The sequence below is a fragment of the Lissotriton helveticus genome, chromosome 6 (genome assembly GCF_964261635.1).
Source record: "Lissotriton helveticus chromosome 6, aLisHel1.1, whole genome shotgun sequence".
Lineage (NCBI taxonomy): Eukaryota > Metazoa > Chordata > Amphibia > Caudata > Salamandridae > Lissotriton > Lissotriton helveticus.
This window is the reverse complement of record NC_136067.1, coordinates 1768215712-1768237683: the sequence shown is the minus strand read 5'-3', so window position 1 is coordinate 1768237683 and position 21972 is coordinate 1768215712. Positions and strand designations below refer to the sequence as shown.

The window sequence follows — 21972 nt, the reverse complement described above, 5'->3', positions numbered from 1 at the left end:
GCCAGGTAGGAGAAGGATCTTCCTCCCGTTGTGGCTCTTCGGATGCGAGGAATGGCGGCGAGGGCGTGGGTGGTCGATCGGAGTTGGCGGGTGGGAGTGTAGAAGGTCAGGCGGTCGTTGAGGTCTCTGGGGCCTTGGTTGTGGAGAGCTTTGTGTGCGTGAGTGAGGAGTCGGAACGTGATTCTCTTGCTGACGGGGAGCCAGTGCAGGTCTCTCAGGTGTCCGGAGATGTGGCTGTGTCGGGGATGTCCAAGATGAGTCGTGCTGAGGCATTCTGAATGCGCTGGAGTCTTTTCTGGAGTTTGGCTGTGGTTCCGGCGTAAAGGGTGTTCCCGTAGTCCAGTCGGCTGGTGACGAGGACCTGGGTGACCGTCTTCCTGGTTTCGGTGGGGATCCACCGGAAGATCTTCCGGAGCATGCGTAGGATGTTGAAGCATGACGAGGAGACGACGTTGACTTGTCTGGTCATCGAGAGGGAGGAGTCCAGGATGAAGCCCAGGTTTCGTGCGTGGTCCGTTGGTTTGGGTGCGCTGCTGAGGGCAGGGGGCCACCAGGAGTCGTCCCAGGCGGAGGGTGATGATCCCAGGATGAGGACTTCCGTCTTATCTGAGTTCAGTTTCAGGCGGTTGTTCATCATCCACTCGGCTATGTCTTTCATCCCTTCGTGTAGGTTGGTTCTGGCGGTGTCGGGGACGTTGGTGAAGGAGAGGATCAGCTGGGTGTCATCGGCGTAGGAGATGATGTTGAGGTTGTGTTGGCGTGCGATGGCCACGATGGGGCTCATGTAGATGTTGAAACGGCGTGGGGCTGAGTGAAGATCCTTGTGGTACGCCGCAGAAGACTTCGGTGGCCTCTGATCTGAACGGGGGGAGGCGGACTCTCTGGGTTCTTCCGGCGAGGAAGGAGATGATCCACTCCAGTGCCTTCTCCTGGATTCCGATGTTGTGCAGGCGCTGTACTAGGGTGCGGTGGCAGACCATGTCGAACGCCGCGGAGAGGTCCAGGAGGATGAGGGCCGCCGTTTCCCCATTGTCGAGCAGGGCTCGGATGTCGAATGCCACCACTTTGGTCTTACCCATGTTACCCATGACAAGTGATGGTGAGACAATGGAGAAATTAAGTGGACATTATGACAGGAAATGACAGGGGATGGATCAGCTGCATAGGAACCATTTGATGAATTATGGGGGTTGTTGTCGTTCATCACCTTGAGGTGGCTTGACTACAATACCATGTTACTATGTAACCGGCCACTTAACAGCTGAGGTGTACACTCATATCACTTCTTAACACTTCGCATAGCCTCTTACCAATGGATGTTTATCATCAAAGTTAATGCAAGGCTACGGAGGAGGGGGAAAGAGCAGCTCCAGCTGTGCTCTTAAAGAGGTGGGAAGAAACACTGAGGTGAGTATGTTTTCAGATGCTCTCCTATAGTGGTAGGAGGACCCAGATACCCATCAACACTCTCTGGGCAGTTTTCAAAGGTTCATCAACGCGTGCATGCAGTCGCAGAGAAACACGTAAGCTTTCAGAGAAGCCTGCGTACTTCACAGAAAAGAGGCACAGATGGGCAAATGAAAGTAAAAGCCATATTCAAGGATTGTGCTTCACTCAGTAAGAACAAAAACACTTTTATGGTGTGAAATCCAGATACATGGGGAGATGAGGCTCTAGGAAAATAATCTTCGTGTCCCAAAAAAATTAAAGTAAACTTGTGTAATATAACTGGTGCTCATAGAAAGTGCTCCAATACCTTTGGATCGAGTTTGCGCTATATAAAAATGCACAATAAAAATAGTACCTCAATCACAGCGCAAGCAGCAGACAGACACTAACTAATTAGGTCTAATCAGTCTGTACTTGGTCCATGCGCTACAGAAAGAAAAGGAAGTGACGTAGTAAGCAAAGCCTGGCAGGGGAAGCCGAATTAGAAGGCAGCTAAGAGAGAGATAGTGATGTCAACTAATGCTAAGTAATGGGCGGGCTAAAAGTCCCTTTTTATTTAGAGTTTTTTTGGGATACCGTTAGTTGACTAGCGACAGCGCATGTGCACTGTCTGCAAGCTTGACCTAAAAAGGAATATTATATTAATTGGTTGCTAGAGTTAGTTGTAGTTTGCAACAGGAAAATGTACTGTGGGTGATTCGCTGATTAAGAGAGCAGTGCAGAATTTGCTGTGCAAGATATGTGAAAATAACTGAAAATTAAGAGGTTAAGTTTATGCTTCTGTAGAACCATGAAGAAGTGGGGAGGAGCTCAGTGGAAGACAGGAGGCCCTAAAGTACAATAGTAGCGATGTCAAGGAATGAAGTGATAATTGACTTGAGAGGAATTTCAAGATATTAGTAGGTAAGGATATGGGGCCAGATATACGACGGTTTTTAGCGCGCGCAAACGGGGTTTAGACCCATTTGCTCGCGCTAAAAATCTTGGGCCCATGTACAAAACCTATTTCGCGAGTTGCTAATCAAATAGCGACTTTCAAAATAGGTTTTGCGAATCGCTATTAGGAAGGAGCGTTCCCTTACTATTTTTTTTTAATGCATCCTGTTTTCCTTTAAGTCGCAATTTACTATGGTCGTACATCTGGCCCTTGGTGTTTTATTATTTTAACAAGAAAGAACATGTATGATGGAATGGCACACTGGCAGTGCCATTTACCATGACAGAAACTCTATATTGTGTAGATATTCCCAGAGAGGAATTAATTTTATAAACTTAGAAAGTACACATGGTTGCATCATTCCCTTATTTTAAAAACGTATAAGGGGAAGATCGTGTAATTTTCCATAATTCAATCATTCGTAAAGTACTAGCCAGCCATCAAACCAGATGGATTCTCATGCCCAGCACATTCAGATACTGTACAGTGAGCTTGCCACTATATTTTAATCACAAACATTATAAATTCACCATAGTTCCTGGGCTGAGGTGCACTTGGTGCATACCATGTAAAATCCTTATGATAATGCTGCTCTTCCAGAGGCAAATGGAATAGGTTCTTACAAGGTATTGAAAATGTCGGTGTTCACTTCTTTGGCTATATCCTGATGAGTTTCTGTTTCTTTCACTGCTGAGTGTATTAGATTATTTTTAAGGGAGTGAAGTGGGAGGTGATGAGAGGGTAAGTCAAGGGGGGAGGTGAATGTCTTGACTACCTTCCTTTTCCAGCGAGAGAATCATCACTAACATTTAACTAGTGGGTTTCTAAGACATAAAACTAGTGTTGTACTTTGGGAGGATAATTTGGGTTCGGGGGGCTGCCCATGATGTTTGCCGTAAACAAGATGAAATCCATTGAAACGGCCACTGGGGATCATACAGTGTTGGAGCTCAGTTACTGTTCGCATCAAGATTTACTACAGTTGCAATACCATCTCTATTGAGGCTGTGACACATAGTAAAACATTGCATTAGGATTGGAAAGTGTACACCTACCCCAACATTGTGTGTTAGAGGGAGACGAAGAAATGCCATAAAGGCAAAGTGTGGAGTTATTACTTGGAATCTGGAATTAGAGCCAGTTAGAGCAAAATGTTGCTCAAACATGCAACGTTTTATGTACAGTGAAAATTATACTTTTAAGCACGTTTTGTTAGTGAATATTACGTAGGACGATGTTTAAAATATACAGTATTACATTTTCTATATTTTCGATTCAATTAATAACCTGTTAAACAAAAAATAAATATCATAATGGATTCATGAAATGTGTGTTTTTCTAGGGCGCATCTTCTGGCACAAGATGACCATCAAATAATTATGTATCTTGCATTGCAGTTGGCTCTTGTGAGACAGGTCAGTATTTGTGTAATCTGTTCAGTAATTATTAATTTTATTCCTTATTTGTTTGGATATTTCTATTTTTTTGTTTCCTTTAAAGATAACGTTATTCCCATTTGATGTCATTCTTAGGTAGGATGTATGACTGTATACATCTGTGTTTCATAATTTTTTAATTATATCTGATAATTTATTATAGGACTGGCACATGTGTACGAAAATAAAATATATTGAGGGCATTTAGAGAAGTTAGTGGAAAGTAAGGAAAAGCAAACGCAAGATATTGATGTGTGCCAAGTCATTATTGGACTTCATTGTGTACATTGTTGGACCTCCACATATTGTGCAATGTCCTTTGTTATCTTCACGGTCTCAAATGTCCAATTGAATGCCATGCTAGCTTTCCATGGATTATCGCTAATTATTATATGCCATCTGCTTTACAGGCATGACCCAGTTTTGTGTGTAGCATAGCAATTTTATTAAATAACTCTTGATCCACTAACATAGCTCAACACCTTTTACTCTGGCTAGGCAGCAGGGGCGGCTCCTCCGCTATGGCAGAGGAGCGTCGCCCCACTGCCAGTAGAGGCAAATGAAAAAGTGATCCAATATCAGATAATTTTTCTTCTTGTGGCTTTCTTGGTGCCGGGAGGAGTGGTGGGCCCTGCTATCAGTGTACATAACGGTTTGGCCGGCTGTCTCAGGCCGGTCAAACGTTCATGCGCACTGATATCTCTCCAACCCAGCTGCATTGCTGGGTGGAGAGATCAGCAGGCAGAGGGTCCCATGTCCCGATGGAGCTCTAAATCAGTGCGCTCCCCCAATCCCTAGGCTGCTCTAATGGTTAGAGCAGCATCATGACTGGCCGCAGGGGAAGCTGGGAGCTTCAGCCAGTGACAAAGGAGAAGCCATGGGAGCAGCTCAGCGAGCAAAAGACTGGTAGGTAATTATTATTAATTTATTTTTACATTTCAGCCACCTTGTGTGGCCCCGTGTTGGCCCCCCTGTGTTGCCCTTCCCGTGCTGCCCCCGCCTCACCACATTTCCTTTACATCAGCCATTACTGCTAGGCAGGAATACATTGTACTTAACAGGTAGTCCTGCAGACTTCATCCAGTGCATATATGGATCCATTTATGACTAGTGTTTTAACTATTTCAGTATTTTCCTGGGTGTTTCTATATTTGAATACCCACTCCCTGTTTGCTGACACCTTTTAAGCATCATGTACTTTTTGTACTTTGCTTTGAAGATCCCAAATTAGGTAAATGTGTTCCCCCTTTAACCCATAATACATTTACTCATTTGGCTTTTCATAGTTTGTTAATGAGTGTGAAATCCCCCTGGGCTTTTCATGTACCTATGTTTAAAGTTGATACTTGCTTGATTTGTCTTGGTACTTTAATACAATCCTTATTATCTTCTCTTTTGCTATAGAGGAGAAATTCCCTCTCTGCATCAACTATTTTCTTCTTAGTCACACTAGACCCTCTCAAAGTTCTCCATGCTAGAGAATATAAGCCTATTTAAATCTCCACTTGTTGCCAATTTCTGCCCTGAATTGGTTTCCTCATTATTGTCACCAGTAGAAGAAGGTGTCTCCCCATGTGGGTGTTAACCTTAAATTCAGTATACGGCTGGAAAATATTGTGAGGTATAAATCACATAATGTATTGGTAGTGGTTACCTTTTCTTTGTGTAGATTCTGCATCCAGGCTCACCTGATGTGTGACATCCATCTGGATACAGCATTTGTAAAATTGTAAACATTGTATATCTCTTCTGCTCTATTCTCCAAGGCTAGGGTATACAAAGAGATTGACAAATACACATCTATATATGCTTTTAGACTGCTTGTGTTTTGGCAGTAAGCATTTTTGTTCATTTTGCCTGTCTTGTTTTAGCAAACACAAGTTAATATATCACCAAAAGGTTATCATTCATTTGTAATAAAAGCAGCATCACGAAATAGCTCATAAAAATGAGGGCAAGTCTCTCTCATTTTCAAAAAAATGTCAAATAAGTTGTGAATTGGGAATCATTTAACTGATGAGAATAACCTTGTACAGTGCCAGAGTTAACTGCAAAATCCAACACCAGTCCAACACCGCATTTCCTAAAGCAAGTTGTAATGACTTGCATTGTAATGGAACTTGTGGTAACATTGCAGGTGTGGTACTGGCTGCATTGTAAAGGCACTACACTGTAATGCCTGCGTTGTAATAGAAGTTTCCCCATTAGAAGTGATATATATATATATATATATATATATATATATATATATATATATACATATATATATTTCAAGGTACGTCAATAACTGGCTCCAGTGTGATCAGTACTAGAGAAGACCTGATGCCTGTTAACAATGTGAATAGAACCCTACCCTCCTGTATTATTCATTGTCGTGGTCTGTCTCCGCCTGGAAATGTTTTACAACTCTGCCTGCAAAGTTACACATTTGTTTGATACGCTTAAACCACTGTAATTTAGGTACTTCAAAGAGAAGAATTGTTTTTATTTTTGAGCATTTGAACTTTTTTTGTTAGAGTTACCTAGGGCCCGATGTAGGTAGCCAAATACTGGTCGGTAACGGCCGAAAATCGGTAATTTCGGCCTTTACCGACCGGTATAAGAGCATCGAGATGTATGTGACTAAAAAGATACCGAATCGGTAAATACCAGTCAGTAAAATACCGAATCGGTATTACACGAATCGGAATATACCGAATTCATAATTACCGAATCGGTAATTAAGAAATGGTAATTTTCCGAATCGGAAAATACCGAATTCTTATTTACCGAGGCGGTAAATAAGAAATGGTAAAAAAGGCTTGTCGAGATATAGCAAATCCAAAAAATACTGAATACCATGAAATTCGGTATTTAAGAGTCGGTATTTACATTGGATTTGAAGCAGGTGGAAACCAGGATATGAAAGAATGCCCCAAAATGCAACAGTGCAACCACAATGGCGGCTTTCTACATTATGGCAAGGCGGCTACGGATACAGGCAGCAGGAGAGAGGGTCTGGCTAAGGGAGGAGCAGGTGTATAGGCAGAGGATCACCCTCTTCCAACTGACTGAAGCTGAGATCCTGCAAAGGTACCAACTCCACCCCAGAACCATCCAGGACTTGATCAGGGACCTCCACCCATATCTGGAACACCCAACACCAAGAGCACACGCCATCCCACCCCACGTGCAGGTGTTGTCCTGTCTACACCTTCTTGCTTCTGGGAGCTACCAGCATGTGATAGCTACAGTAGGTGGGGTGTCCCAGAGCTGCCTGTCACGGTTTTTCAGAAAATTTCTTGACGCCATGATGCAGAGGATGGAACACTACATTGAGTTCCCTGACACACCTGCTGAACTAGCAAAGACTAAAACCGATTTCTATCAACTTGCACAGTTCCCGTACATCATAGGCTGTATCGATGGGACGCACATCCCACTATGCCCACCTGCAGCAACGGAACACAAATATAGAAACCGGACGTCCACGCATTCAATCAATGTGCAGGTGATCTGCAACGCTGGCAACATTATTACGGACATTGTAGCCAAATTTCCTGGGAGTACCCACAACTCCTAGATATTCCAGAACAGTGGGATATACAGACGCCTTGTGGCTGGTGATTTTGGTGATGGATACCTGCTAGGTAAGTATGTGTGAGACACCCTGATAGTCTATGCAGAAGGAGCAATCATGAGTATGTGACTAATCAAAATTTCATTTTCCACCCAGGTGACAGTGCATATGCCCTGCGTTCATTTGTGCTCACCCCCTACCTGAATCCATCCACCAGGAGCGAAAGGCGTTACAACGTGGCACACAGAACAACACGTTGCGTGGTGGAACGCACTTTTGGACTGCTGAAAAGTAGATTTAGGTGCCTCCATAAGAGTGGAGGTGCATGGCAATACACGCCAATTATCTGTTGCAAGATTATTGCGACCTGCGCCATGCTGCACAATCTTGCCACCAAGGAGGGCACAGAGATAGAACTCACATATCATGAGGACATAGATGATGGGACAGGACAAGCCGATCACAATGCAGCAGGAGCAGCGCCAGGAACAGATGGTAGACTGCGACGCGCAGAAATCACTAACAGATACCTTTAATAGAGTGATGAAACACAGGCATGTTCAGTTCTTGAAACACTCACTTTAATATGCACTACTGCACTATTCAAGACCACATCAACTAAATAAAATTCACTTTTCACACTGGGTGGCCAAAGTTCACTTCACTGTGACCTGTCCTGTGTTCTTGATGATTTGTTAATGTTTGCGCTTATGCATAATGTTGTGGGAGCCACGGGGCAGGGAGTCTACCTGCGCAGTGCTGCCAGTGTCATCTGCATGGAATCTGCTGCTCCGACGAACGTCCTGTACAGGCGTGCTGGATCCACTCCTGCTTGTGGACTCCTCTGTGTCCCCAACACACGTCTTACCAGCAGTGCCTGTCTGCTGTGTCAGCAGTACCTCCATAGCAGAGGTCACCCTCCCCATCCCCCTGGGCAAGTCACTGCAGCAGTGCACAATGTCAGTCTGCATGTTCACTGACCGGCGGCATAGCAGTGTGGTTGCAGCTGCCAGACGGTTGATTGACTGATTCAGCTGCTTGACTTCGCGCCTATTCCTGCGCCTTTCTGTATGGTCACTCTCCAGCCTGTCACAGAGGGAACCCATGCACACACCCATGTCCCTCATCCCCTCTGCCATGGACTCCTTCCTTTGGCCATGGACTCCATTCCTTTTGCCATGGTGCATATCCCCCGATCAATGTTTGACATCCTGCTGTTCAGGATGCGCACCTGTCTGTGCACTGCCATGATCAGGCCCGGACTGGCAGTTGCGGGCACCGGGCAATCCCCCGGTGTGTCGCAAGTGTAGGGGCCGGTTTTGGGCCCTGGGGGCCGTTTTTGTTACAGGGTCGTTTGTGCAGCATAGCTGCAAAATCGGCCCTGTAACAAAATTGGCCGAAAACCGGCCCCTGCAAAGAGCTCGGCGGCACCTCCAGGGGGCTGGCCGAGCACTTTGCCAGGGCCGGTTTTGGTTCTCAGTCCGGCCCTGGCCATGATCCCTTTGGCCTGCATGCGCTGGATCTTAACCATAGTGTTTTCCAAACCAGCAAAGACCCCCTGCATATTCTGCCCCTTGTCTCGCTCACGTGCCCTACGGCCACGGTCACTTGCACGGCCAGATCCTAATGACCCCTGTTACCCTGCGTTGCCAGCCAGTGGTGGAGTGCTCGGTCTGTGAGCCTCCACCTCTTCCTCATCAGAGCTTTCCAGGATCCTCAATGGTGGTACATCCTGCCTCCTTGGCCTCACATGCACAGAGGACCCTGAGCTTGGTGTTGTGGCACCTGCAGGTACTGCCGGAGTCTGTGTCTCAAACAGCAGGGGTGACAGTGGCTGTGCAGTGGTGTCTTGCTTCATTGCTCTGGGTGCGTGCGTTGTGGAAGTGTCCTCAGGGACAGTGCTAGGTCCTGCTGTGTCTGTGGGCTTCTCCCTCGCAGCCGTTGTTGGTGCACTTGACTCCCCTCCCTGCGCTGCACTGCGCGATGACTCTCCTGTGGGCAGACATGGACAATGATCAGCTGTGTGTTTTCATCACACAAATTCCGAAAACACAATTTCATATGCCTCAACTGCTTGTGTATGGGGAGTGTGGCATGGCATGCAGTGTTCAGTGTTGGCTGCTTTGATGAATGTTCCTATGACTACGACTACCATGATGCATTGCTGGTGACTACTGTCATGTGTTCTGGATTGTGAGTGAGTCACCCACATAGGGGAAGGGGCCAGGGAATGGGTGGGGTACATGTCCCTGCATCTTACCTTTCTTTCTTGCAGCTCTGGCTGAGCTGTGAGCATCCCCAATCCGTGTATGCTCTCAGGCTCCATGGTGGATTCCACAAGCTGCTCCAGTTCAGTGAGGCTTGGTGCACGGCTCTTCCCCCCACCTGTGGCTGCGGCTTCCTTCCTCTGTGTGGTGATCTTCTTTTTGGTGGTGATCCTCAGATCATACCACCTTTTCTTGATGTCATCTATTTCATGATGTGTGACTCCTAGGGCATTTACTTTGCTCTGGATTGCCAGCCAGGTGTTTCTCTTTACAGACTCTGCTACTTGCAGGGACTGTCTCCCAAATAGCTGGCTGTAATGCTGCACTACCTCCTCCACCAGCACCTGGAGCTCAGTTGTGCTGAATTTCAGCTTCCTTTTTCTGTCCACACCATCCTTCTGGCCTTCCTGGGACTCTATGGTGATGCTCTTCTGGGCTCAGTGCAGCCTGCTACTCTGTCTCCCCTCCAGCTCTCCACACAGATCTGTGGCTCTGCACCTGCATGGGTGTGGCCAACTCCAGGTACTGGGTGTGGTACTTGCATCTGATTGGTTGATTTCACAGTTGCTTGGTTGTGGGGTGTGGTTGGTGTCCCTGATTAGTTGACTGGCTCACATGTCTTCCATTCGAATTTTCGAGATCGGTATTTACCGAATCGGTATTTACCGATTCGGTATTCTCCGATTCGGTATCTCCCATTCATTCCTATGGGCCAGGAGGCCCATAGGGTTGAATGGGTGATACCGATTTGGTGATTACCGATTCGGAGATTACCGAATCGGTATTTACCGAGTCAGGATTCCGAATGTTACCGAATCGGTATTTTTTACCGACTTTTTAGCTACATACAGTTTACCGATTCATAAATACCAATTCGGTATGATTCTGTATTTATGAACCGGTAAAATGAGATTACCTACATCGGGCCCATAGTGATGTATAGATGTAATAGGTTTTTCCTTTAAGCTTTTACCAGACCTGAACATTGGATTCTGATCCACAGACCAATGATTAACCAGCAGTTCATCCTGTTATTTCATCATTTTACAACCTTTCTAAATAAAATCAAAGTAAATGTGACTTACAGTTTTTGCGAAGCTGATTTTCCCAACTACCCCAAAATTGGCCTTTTACGTGGTGAGACAATCTAGGAACTCTGTTATTTCTGACTTATGCAGCCAAGTAGTCGGATTCATATGTGTGAGGTGATGCTTTATTTGGAACAAGTAAGAAAGTATTTCTTCCAACGTGCTCTGCAGTGTTAGCTGCATAAATAACATGGATTCTCCTACACAAATGTTATTCCTGCTGTCCGGGGGAGTATGATTTCTGATGTTACTTGTGTATTTTAAAGGCCCTACCAGCCTCCCTCATATTGTGACAAGTAAAACAATTTCTCATCCTAACTACCAAAGATAGGTGTGTTCAATCTACAGAAAGCGGGGGCTTGTGGTCATAATTACATTCTTTATAATTGAGATTTCTAAGTCCTCTCAGGAAACCTAGTCCTTCCAACGTCATTATTGCGTATTGTCCTACAGGATTTTCAGGAGGGAGACATTAACACCCTCTTATTCCAAGATTAATCCTTCATTAAATGCTGGCAGTCATGGTGAGGTGTCTGTGTTCATATGGAGTGATTCTTTGCTTAGTACTAGTCCTAAACTTCGTGAGTTTCTTCATTTGCATCAATTGCTGGTTCTGTGCGTGTTTTAGGGCAACGTTTGCTGTAAGTATGCATAAGCGTTGACATCCTTTTTTGTGAAGTGGTGCTGATCTAAATTATGAAGTTATTAGACAGTGAGTGACGTAGTGTAACTGACAAGGTGAATGAGGCATTGCCTTTCATAGGAGAGTGATAATGGTGTGAGTTAGGTTGTTTGCTGCATATATGGGATCCTCCGTCATTTGTTGTTTTCATGGTGTTGTGTTTTACATTTAAAGATTTGAATTCTCCTGGTTGTTGCAAGTGGACCTTAACCAAATACTGAGACAGTAGACTTGACATGCTGTGATGATTGTTATTGCGTTGTTTTAGAAGAGACAAGAGGGCATTTGGCATGTTTATGCTAGAGCTGCGAGGTGAGTGATACTTGATTTGCATGAGTGGTGAACCTGCAGCAGTACATTGTCTGTAGTTTAGTTTTGCTGTTGCTGCTGCTTTATCGTAACGTGAGCAAGCACTGGCGAATGTAGAAGTGAAGAGCTTTGAAGTACCTGTCTATTAAGTGACTGCTGATTTGTTTGGTGTAAATGATGTTCTAATATGCCAGGCAAGCCATCAGTGCCTCTGTCATTACCTCCACCTGATGGCTGGTTGTAGGAGTAAGAGGATTCTATGGTGTAAGAATAGCTGCAGATGAATGTCCCTGACTACAAAATTCATTTAGCATGCAAATGTGAGTTCAGTGTTAAATTGAACTCTAAAATGTCTTGATTTTAGGGTGATGCAGGTTTGAACACAGTTAAACTCAGTGCTTCTAACTCCACTTTACCCAGCACTACAATCTCTTACCTGATTTTATTCAAGCAGTGGAAACTCAACTTCTTCTGGTGAAATATGTGGTCCAGGCACAGGGAGATGATTTTGCTTTTTGTAGATATTGTTCAGTAGGGATGAAAGATAGAGCCCCAATGGAACTCTGCTTAGCAGCATCCTACACTTAAATTCTTTCTTTGCACTAATATATGCACCTAGGGCCTGATTACAAGTTTGGCTGTCCATGAACCGCTGTACCATCAGGTTTGCTGTATGACCTGCCTCAGCGGTCCAACCGCCGTATTACAAGATTGTCGGATTGCTGTTTGAAAGACCACGGGTGAACTGCCGACACCACCAGCAGACCGCTGCGTCTGTGGTCAGGGAAAAGCAGCTGCCATAGGGTGCTACAGAGAAGTTTCACCACCATCCATATTACGAGTTGCCTTTCTGACGAGCCAACCACAGTGGTGAGACTGTCGGCTTCGAGACGGCAGAATCGAAGGATTTGGAGTGCATACTCTCCCATATCCTGTTCTTCACGTCCAAAGTTCGACATGGATCCCTTTCTTCAGGTCCCCCCTTCCCATAGCATCTTCACCCCAAAGAATACAAACCTGTCAGCAGCGATATACAGGTAGGTACATTTTGTACCGTGTACCCATTGGCTGGCATGGCCACATATGATAAAACAAAGGTGATAGCCTGCACTCCTTAAAAGTTTTTAGAAATAGTGAATCAATCGTACTCAAATATAATCAGGTGCATTACAATTTCATGATTTAATTGATGGATAAGGCATCATGAAGTTTTTCTGATGATTTAGGCGTTAGAGTTAGCACGCAGAAATTCAATCGGAGGTAGGCGATCCGTAATCTATACTACTATTATAAAGTAAGAACTGGGAACCTTTGAGGCGGGTAAACTCGGGAACCACAGCGCCAATCCAAACACGCAATACATCATTGGAATTGGCAGGGTCTGCAGAGTGACATAGTCTATATACCCCCCAAAAATATACGTTGTTTGAAAAATATACCTTACAAAAAAAAGTAGTCCCTTGGAAGTAGCGCCGGCCGTGTGCGCTAACGTGCTGACATCTTCAGGAGCGCGAGGAGGATACTACCATTGCTGTTGTTTTGTGTTGTCCTCTGGGCGCTGCTTGCTGACCCCCCTCGGCGCTTTACAATGGATGTACTCTCTGACTTGGATCCCCTGACTGGATGGAAAGTTTTACGGTAGGCGTCCACTGTCATATTCGTGTTTCTGTTTACGCGCAACCCCCTTGAAAACGGCGTTTAAGTTCCTGCTCGGACGTGAAACTGAGCGTTTGGTGCCACGGCAGACAGCTCGCCAAATACATCGTCGATGGGAGGAATGCGCGGGGTTGTTATTTACGTGTTCCATGACAGCCCATGGGCTGCAGTCAGGGCTCGGAGCATGATGTTCTGTTGCTCCCTTGAAAACATGTTTGCAAGAAAGAGCAACTTTCCAACCTTCCGAACAGAGGAAGTGCTAACGCAGAGCAGTCCCGCTGCCTTTGTTACAAGGTGGAAAGTTATAGTTTGTCTCTGGAGTAGCGGTGACCTCGTGCGTCCGTAAATGCCGCTCTGTTGGTTGTGTCAGTACCGTACCATGGCAGGTGGGAGTAGATTACCATTTCTGTTTGTTTCCTGGCTTTCTTATAGTTGTGGTTTTGCATGTCCTAATGTAAAACGGAACGGGAACTACAACCCCCATAATACAACTTTTTTAAAAATGACCGAACTACTCACGTGCGCCAGGTGAAAACATGGGCTCCTCTGTGCGCCAGGTGAAAACATGGGCTCCGTCTGCGTAATAATTTACAGTTTGTGGTATTTTTCATTGTTTGGGACAGTTATGCTGTGCACATTGCTTTCTGTTGATGATTCAAAGGCTGCCATCCAGAGGCGCAACTAGAGCCAAATTTCGGGGGGGGGCTAAGAAATAATTTCGGGGAGGAAAATTAACGCGGCGTTCAGCGGGAGGAGCGCGGAAGAGAGCGGCGGCGACAGTGGGGCCGTGGGGCTGAGACGGCCCCCGAGGAAGACACGAGGTAAGCGACGCCCCTCGTGTAAAAAAGCTATTTTGACCGAGCTAGACAAACCTGACAGCAGAGACCATAAATAACTGAGTACACATATTCGAGGGCAGTTTGTCGTGTGTGGTGCACGTTTATTAATACTCCATGTCGCCGTCTGCTGCAGGCCAGAGTGGAGGATGCAGCCTCATTGGGGATTGAATGCAGTGACGTTTAGAGTTGTGCTGTGCGCCCCAGGCGCTGATTACTCTTGAGATTGTGTGTTGTCCTCACAGCAGAGACCATAAATAACTGAGTACACATATTCGAGGGCAGTTTGTCGTGTGTGGTGCACGTTTATTAATACTCCAAGTCGCCGTCTGCTGCAGGCCAGAGTGGAGGATGCACCCTCATTGGGGATTGGTAACTCCTAACGTGGTGTCAGAGAGAGTGAGGAACCAATAGTTGGCCTTCCGTTCGCACCTTCTATGAGCCGACAAGCACACAGTAAAGTGACGCGAGGTAAGGGAGTTCCTGCCACCTGGAAGCCTCATTGCCCCCGGACAACGTCGGGACGGGCTGCTAGTAATTGATAAAGTTTCAAAATTTAAGAACAAAGAACACGCTGTGTATTGCGTGTCGCGAGCAGCTTTTTTGAACGTAGAAACAGATATAACGGAGAGGGATTGCAGTATAGTCCGTTTTCTAGTTTGTTTATGAAAAAGCTCATAACGTGGAAGTAATAGACATGTTTAAGTAGGGTGACGTTAGGCGTCACTTACGTAATGTGCGCATTCATGCGGCAGAAGAGACCGGAGTGGAGCAAGAAGGGAAGAACTGGTGGCGTTCATGAAGAAGGTACGAGCGGTGTTATAAGTTGGGAGTTATTGAGTATTTTGAGTTAGGATATTAGCACGGCAGTAGCTAATAGACGGTTTATGTTTACCATCACAATATAACCATTATTGGCATTGAAAAGTTGGAGAACGCGAGAGCTTATTTTGCTGAAAGGCGTGTGCAGCAGATTAAAGTAGGTGTTGCGTAGTGGTTAAAGCATAAAGCAGTTCAGCTTGTAGAGTGTGTATTATGGTACAAGGCAGTATTTTATTTTATTTTACTACTTGCCATCTGGTCATTAAGATTTTTTAGTGGTTTACTACAGGTGAGTGTTTGGGGTTTGCCAAGCACTCAAATAGAGCACATGGTTGATGGGCACTTTTAAGATTTTTCTCACATACACAACGAGAATTGTAGATACACAACAAGGTTGCACACTGTCGGATTCCTTGTTCAGTGAGCACGATTAACAGCAAATACCATACTCATGGTGAGAGTGGTTGGGTCTATCCCTTGACAACAGTGTATTAACTGTAATTAGTTGGATTTTTGTGTGATTACAAGGATTGTTTTTATTATTTTAGGTATTCCCTGATGAAGGTATTTACCGAAAAACATTGGCAGTTGTGAATACCCTAGGATCCTCATGTATGGAACTTTTCTATGCAATGATGAGAACCAGAACAAATTTATGAAAACAAAGACACGAAAAGAAGCAGCTTAAGCAATTGATTTGGTTATGTACATGGAATGTTTTTTTGTTACACTGTTTTGATTGATTTATATGTGGTTCCCCAGAAGAATTGACATTGTATGTAAATGAATAAAATTTACAACTATATTTAGCACCGTGATGGCCACATCTGAGCCAGCGTTCGGCATATATGTGCATTCCACACATGTGCAGTCGAAATATACACACAGGCATCGATAAATATTGAAAATCATTGACCTCTACCATAAGCCCACCACTGGCGCACTGCGGGCCCTGTGGTCAACTCGTAATATGTTGGTCGGAAGACTGCCTGTGCTGGGATCTTCTGGAGGCTGAGGTGTTTGTGCGGTTGGACTCGTAATCAGGCCCTTCGTCTTTGTTTGAGGAGAGTAAAGCAGACCCTGTAATGCCTATTTTCTTATTATTTCCATAAGTATAACTCAAAGAGAATTAGGTCTGCCCTACTATCTTTGGTCAGGAAGAGGAGGATCTCCTCTATGAAAATGGTTAGGGAGGATTATTTGTCTCTTGTGCACCTTAATCTTGACTAGTAATTGGATGAATGAACAAATGAATGAATGAGAAAGTGAACTGTTTAAAGAGGTCACACGTTCTCCAATCAGTGTAAGAGGTGCACAGTTATCCTGGTTGGTGTCCTGGTACTTCTATAATTACGGAAAATTAGGAACCTGGATGAAATGGCAGCAGTAAATGGCAAGATTTAAGCTGACTTCTGAAGTGCATGTAGTTGTCTTAAGTATGATGGGTGCATAGTAAAGCATTAAAATGTTTAGGCACTAGACAGAAGTCGAAAAATCTATCACTTAGACAAGTACAATGAATTTTAGACAGACAAAAAGTGCAATGTAAAGACACAGGGAAATGTGATGAAACATGAGGGTTGTAACAGTTCTGAAGAAAGGTTGGGCCTATTTCACAAATAGCATGAAACGTAATGCAAAGTTGTGTAAAAATAGTACTTCTTAGAGTTAACCTTATCTCCTCTTCATTCAGGAGCTAGAGTATGGTGAGTGCAGATTGGAGCAAAAACAGGTGGTACTTTGAAGAGTTAGAGTTCTTGTTGATGGAGTGATTCAATGTTTTAATTTTGGATTATGGCGCTTTCTGAAGTTTCTCACAGTTCTTTTAGGTATATTCTTAAGGGGCTCCAGGTCAGTAAGCTCTGAATTTATATTAAGAATATTCATTGTTGGATATATTATATAGTGAAAGCAGGATCTGGGTATGAAAGTTGACGACGGAACTGGGGCACAATAGAGCAGCTAAGACTTCTATGTGTATCCAATATAAAGAAAGCACCTATATATTGCTCCTGGGCTGGTATCTCACCCCGGCTTGCCTGTCTCACATGATGGGGGTGTGTGGTAGCTGCTGGCTGGGGTGTGGGACTCAGGGCACATATCTCCATTTGTGGTGGGAATATGCAGTGTTCGCTGATTTTTGGAAACATCTGGTCTGTCAAATCTCTGAGATCCTATAAGTTATACTCAATCCCCACCCCTTTCAGGTACTTCTGGGGGTGCCAGATGAGGAGGGACCCTAAGGTAAACTGATCACACATTGCTTATTGGCCGCATGACTGGCGGTTGCCTTTCGGTTCCCACTATGACATTGTGGTCGGCCAAGATTTATATAAATGCTATGGAGAGTTTGACAGCCACTTTACGAAATACCAAGTTGCATTTTGACAAAGTATCGATCCCCTTCTTGACCTTGAAAGATAACTCTGCACGGCAAGCACTTGCGTGGTCCCAGCATTTGATGACTACTGCAGGCCTTGTATGCCGTAACGGGGTACAATTGGTTTAAGTCGGAGGTTTGAACTGGCGGTGAGGTGGATATTGATTGAATGCTTATTCATGTTTGGAAATTGCTTTTCTAGTTTCCTTTTTTACTTGTTTTCTATAGCGTGGTTTAGCCTGGCATCATGACTTATACCTAATGAATGTGTTTTGGCTACTTCTGCTTTGCATTGCTTGCTTCTGGTGGAGAAACATGCTGTTTTTGTATGTGTAATTTTGTTGATTTTATTTTTTTGATGAAGTGAAAATAAAATGGTTAAAAAAAGAATATTACTTGTTTCCTTTGTGGCCTATTTTGAAATATAGGATCATTTGACTCTTGTAATGGCTTTGTGATCTCAACTTTTGTGCCTTTTACAGTGATTCTATTCTTCACCCAGACACTTAGAACAATGACATTTCATGTTTTCGATTGTGTTATTCCTACTGTTGCAAAAATGATCTGCCACACCAGGTGTGTGATTGAAACTCTTCTTAAATCATTTTTCAAAACTACTTTCGAAAAAATCCAAAAGTCTGCTTTGATTTCCCTTGAGATTAAGGATATGTATTTGTCAGCACTGAAAGTCTCTGACAACCTTTTCAGTATCGCACAACTGTTCTCTAAAGCTACTTGTCTTGGCCCCTTTTTTCCATAACTGGACAAAGTAAAAAATGACTTTATTCATTTAAAAAAAATGTAGGGTCTGATTTAGATCTTGGCGAATGGGTTGCTCTGTCACGATTGTGACCAGGCGCGCAACACCCATTGGGCTCACGGGGCTTCAGGCCCCCCGTCGTGTGTGTCAGCCCGGGCAGAGACAGCTTTGCGGGTTGGCGAGCATCTAATTGCAGCTGCACCCGAGTACTTAGCAGGTTTTTAAAAGACAATTTACATGTAAATGAGGCTTTGGTTGTGTGTTCACCCCTTCTTACAGCCACTCTATGGTTGGAAGAATTAGCCCCCCCCCGAATTTTTCACCCGCCCCCCCCCCCGAAATTTGGATCCAAATGCCTGCCTGATTATGACGGATATCCAGTTTGATAGGATATTATGGGATTTATATTTCGACGGATGGGCGATCCGTCACCATTGTGACGGAGCAACCCATCTGCCAAGGTCTAAATCAGGCCCTTAATCATGAAAGCACAAACAATATTACAATTCACAAAGATAAAATACATTTAAAATCGCATACTACATTGCAATTACAAAAATAACATTTTTAAAAGAAATCCATAGTTTTACACAGTGAATAAAAAAAAAAAAGAAACAATAGCAAAATAAATTTGACCCAAGGAAAGACCCAGCCTACATTGTCTGAAAGTATAAACATTCAAGAGTGGTAGGTGATACATTTAGTAAACTTGACATTAAATTTACAAAAGAAAGTAAAATGTATTGAAATGTGATCAGAAGCATCATCACATGCACAAACAAGGAGACTGTCCCTCCCAAAATGTCTTAATGGAAAGCATAGCAAAGTACAGGTGGCACCTGTTCTAAACCTCACCAATAGATACCTCTCACATTGGCTAGAGGTATGTAGCAAATAAGGTTCAATGCCAAAGGTAGTCCGTGCGGGGAGATATTCTTTTTTAACTATGGTTATTGAGTTCCCTTAAGTTTTACTGAGAACGCTTACCTTCCATAAAAGCAAGCTTCATCCAGATTTCATCAGATTGAATTATACTGTTAGGGTTAGAAAAAAGAAAAGGCCTACCCAAATATGAAAGCCTATTTTTGACATGGGTAAGCCGTGGAATGCTTGTTCCCCGCTCACAATTAAGGCAATCCAGAAACACTTGTTCATTAAAAATTGCCTGAGGATTGCACTTGTAGGAAATTTGGTTACTGGTTGAGGGGGCGAAGCCCTACTCAAGCAGCAACCACAATTCTTGGTAGGGTTAAACACAAGCAAATCCCATATTAACCTGTGCTTAATCCTCTAGTAGCTTGGAACAAATTCAGCTAAGCTTAATTTAGAGGCAATATGTAAAGTATTTATGCCGCACTTCAGACTGTAATAAAGTAAAATCACAGCACAAGGAAAATGAATGAATAAATGAATGAAGTTAGTTTTATATTGCGCAGAAACTTTGCCCAGAGGCATCAAGGCGCAGAGGATGGAAAATCCCACACAAATTGAAAAGAATAGAGTAAATATATTAAATAATTTGACACCAAAATTACAAACATTCAATCAGTAGAACAGGAGGTATTCAATGTTAAAGTTTGAGGTAAAAATAGTGCTTAAATGTGGAAAAGTCAGCCCATCTCGCACCTGATGCCCAGGCTGCTGGCGCAGGATGCCTCTTAGTTCCCATCTTGAACAATTACCAAATAAAGAGACGGGCGCTGGAAGCAGGAAAACAAGAACAGAGTTTTATTTCTCATGAGGAGAGCCTGTCATTTCGGACACTCGCATAGTGTCTTCAGGAGGTGCTCTAACAAGTTTCTCTGAGGCTTCGTCTTTTATACACATGTTTATGATGCACAAAACATTCCTTATTGCAATAAAGACGCTTTGAAGTAGGAAGAAGCATGCTTGGAATCCCAGCTTCAGGCCTATTCCCATACCAGTCGCTCAGATGTCATTCTCCCCTCCTGAATGTAACAAGAGATTGTGATCTCTCAGCCGGACATTCCTACAGGACACGAGGGCAGGAGGGGATGATCAGATCAAAGGTTGGGCAGGCGATAAGATCGGGGACTTCGGCTGGCGTATCACGGTTTTGTTATGCTGGGCAGAAAAAAGGGGGGTGTACATCCACGAGGCTTGGTCTTAGGACTTGGGACCGGGTCGAAAGGCCAAGTGCAGTTGGGGGGGGGGGCTCGTCAGCTGAGGGGAAGGGTGTTCTTGGGAGGAAATGGGGGGTGTGGGTCAAGCAGGAGGGTTACTTCTAGGGCAGGGTCACACAGAGGGAGAGGGTCTTATGGCCGATGCATGAGCAGTGCGCGCGGGGAGGGGTGCCGGGGGTTCAACAAACGGGTAGAGAGGCCATGGTGCCTAAAATGGCTGTCGTGTACGTGTGTGCATGGGTCTATGCTGGCGGGATAACACAGTCAGTGTTTCGCGATATCCGTTCTGCTTACAACAGGGGGTACAGTGAACACAAATGAACGCCGCTTATGTACATATACATTGCCATTTTCAACAGTCGCCGCTTTTTTACATAAGTAAGTTCATTTCTAGACAGTCGATACGATTGGCGGAATGCGGTACATATGATTTTACATTTTTTTGGGTTATTCATACAAATCTAGAGATCGGCATAATACTTAGTCGGGGTCAATCAAGAAAAAGGTTCCGACACATTATAGAATCAGGTTCTGACTTTCTCTCCGGTGACATCAAAATACAGTAAAAAGTGCTCTGATAACTTCGGGTCTTGTCAGTGCTATAAGAGACTTTTGGAAAACTAAATACATGAGTGACCGATGAAACATTTTTGAAAGCAATACAAAAAATGGTTGAGGGAGGAATTCAGTTCGATACAAGCAATTAGTCAAGGGGTGGGTAGAAAGTTCAGGAAGGGGGGTCTTCGTCACAATGTCTTTTTAACAGAGTCCGTCTTCTTTCGTTGGCGCTGTTGAGCACCGGCGGTGGAGCTATAGGTCCAGCTCGGATTCATCCTTACGCGTTGCAGGGTGCACCTGCGTGTCTTTCTTCTTCCGTGGCAAAACCTTATTCTATCTAAATGCTGCTCTTCTTTTCTGAGTCAAAAGTTATGCGAAAAGGGTGATGTTGTTGAATAATCGAGGGAAGAGAGGGCGGAGTGGGATCAGATCATTGAACACACCAAGGGACCAAAGGAGCAAAGGATGACGAGCAGGCAGGCCCATCAGTCAGGCTCAAAAGGGACGGGGACTTCAGGCACGAGTGGGTCAGCAAATCAAGGGCTTCAAGGCAGCCCTTCATTCCTTCATCTGCCGAGCTTGATAGTGGTGCCTCGTCCCGCGTCTCGTTGCTCTGCGACTCCACCTTTGGTTGAGGTCACACGTGCTTCATGATCTGTGGCCAGGCTGTGCGTCACGTCCAGCTCCTCTCCTCCGGTGATTGTATCTTTGAATAGGTACAAAACAAGTTTTAGAAAAACTGGCAGGAGAAGACATTTATACATCTCAATTCCGTCCCCAATCCTAAGTAGGTGGGGGATAGGTTCATCGGTCACAGTCAGAAGTCATCACTTATGGAGTATGTAGGAGGGCATTGCCACTGAATTCGTAAGCCTATTTGGCGTTCATTCGTGACGTACGTGGAGAGAAATCGTACTCCTATCGACAGTGTATTATATCAAAACTCGAAATCGAGTCCTTAGGTAGAGACTCGACCCTTTTTTTAACCCAAGTACTGACAATCTTACATTTCCCTTCGGGGTCGACTAACTCTTGCAAGCAGGGGGGTTATCATCATGAGAGGGGGGGCAGAGGCTAAACATGCTTATC

General features: G+C 44.5%; 1 protein-coding gene across 1 annotated transcript in view; it reads left to right on the top strand.

Annotated features, from left to right (window-relative positions):
- TTC7A (tetratricopeptide repeat domain 7A) overlaps window positions 1-21972 on the top strand; it is a 1530821-nt gene that overhangs the window by 811274 nt on the left and 697575 nt on the right. The window contains exon 14 of the mRNA XM_078649658.1: window positions 3729-3801. Within this exon, the coding sequence (XP_078505784.1) occupies window positions 3729-3801 (73 nt within the window). The remainder of the gene's footprint in view (window positions 1-3728; window positions 3802-21972) is intronic.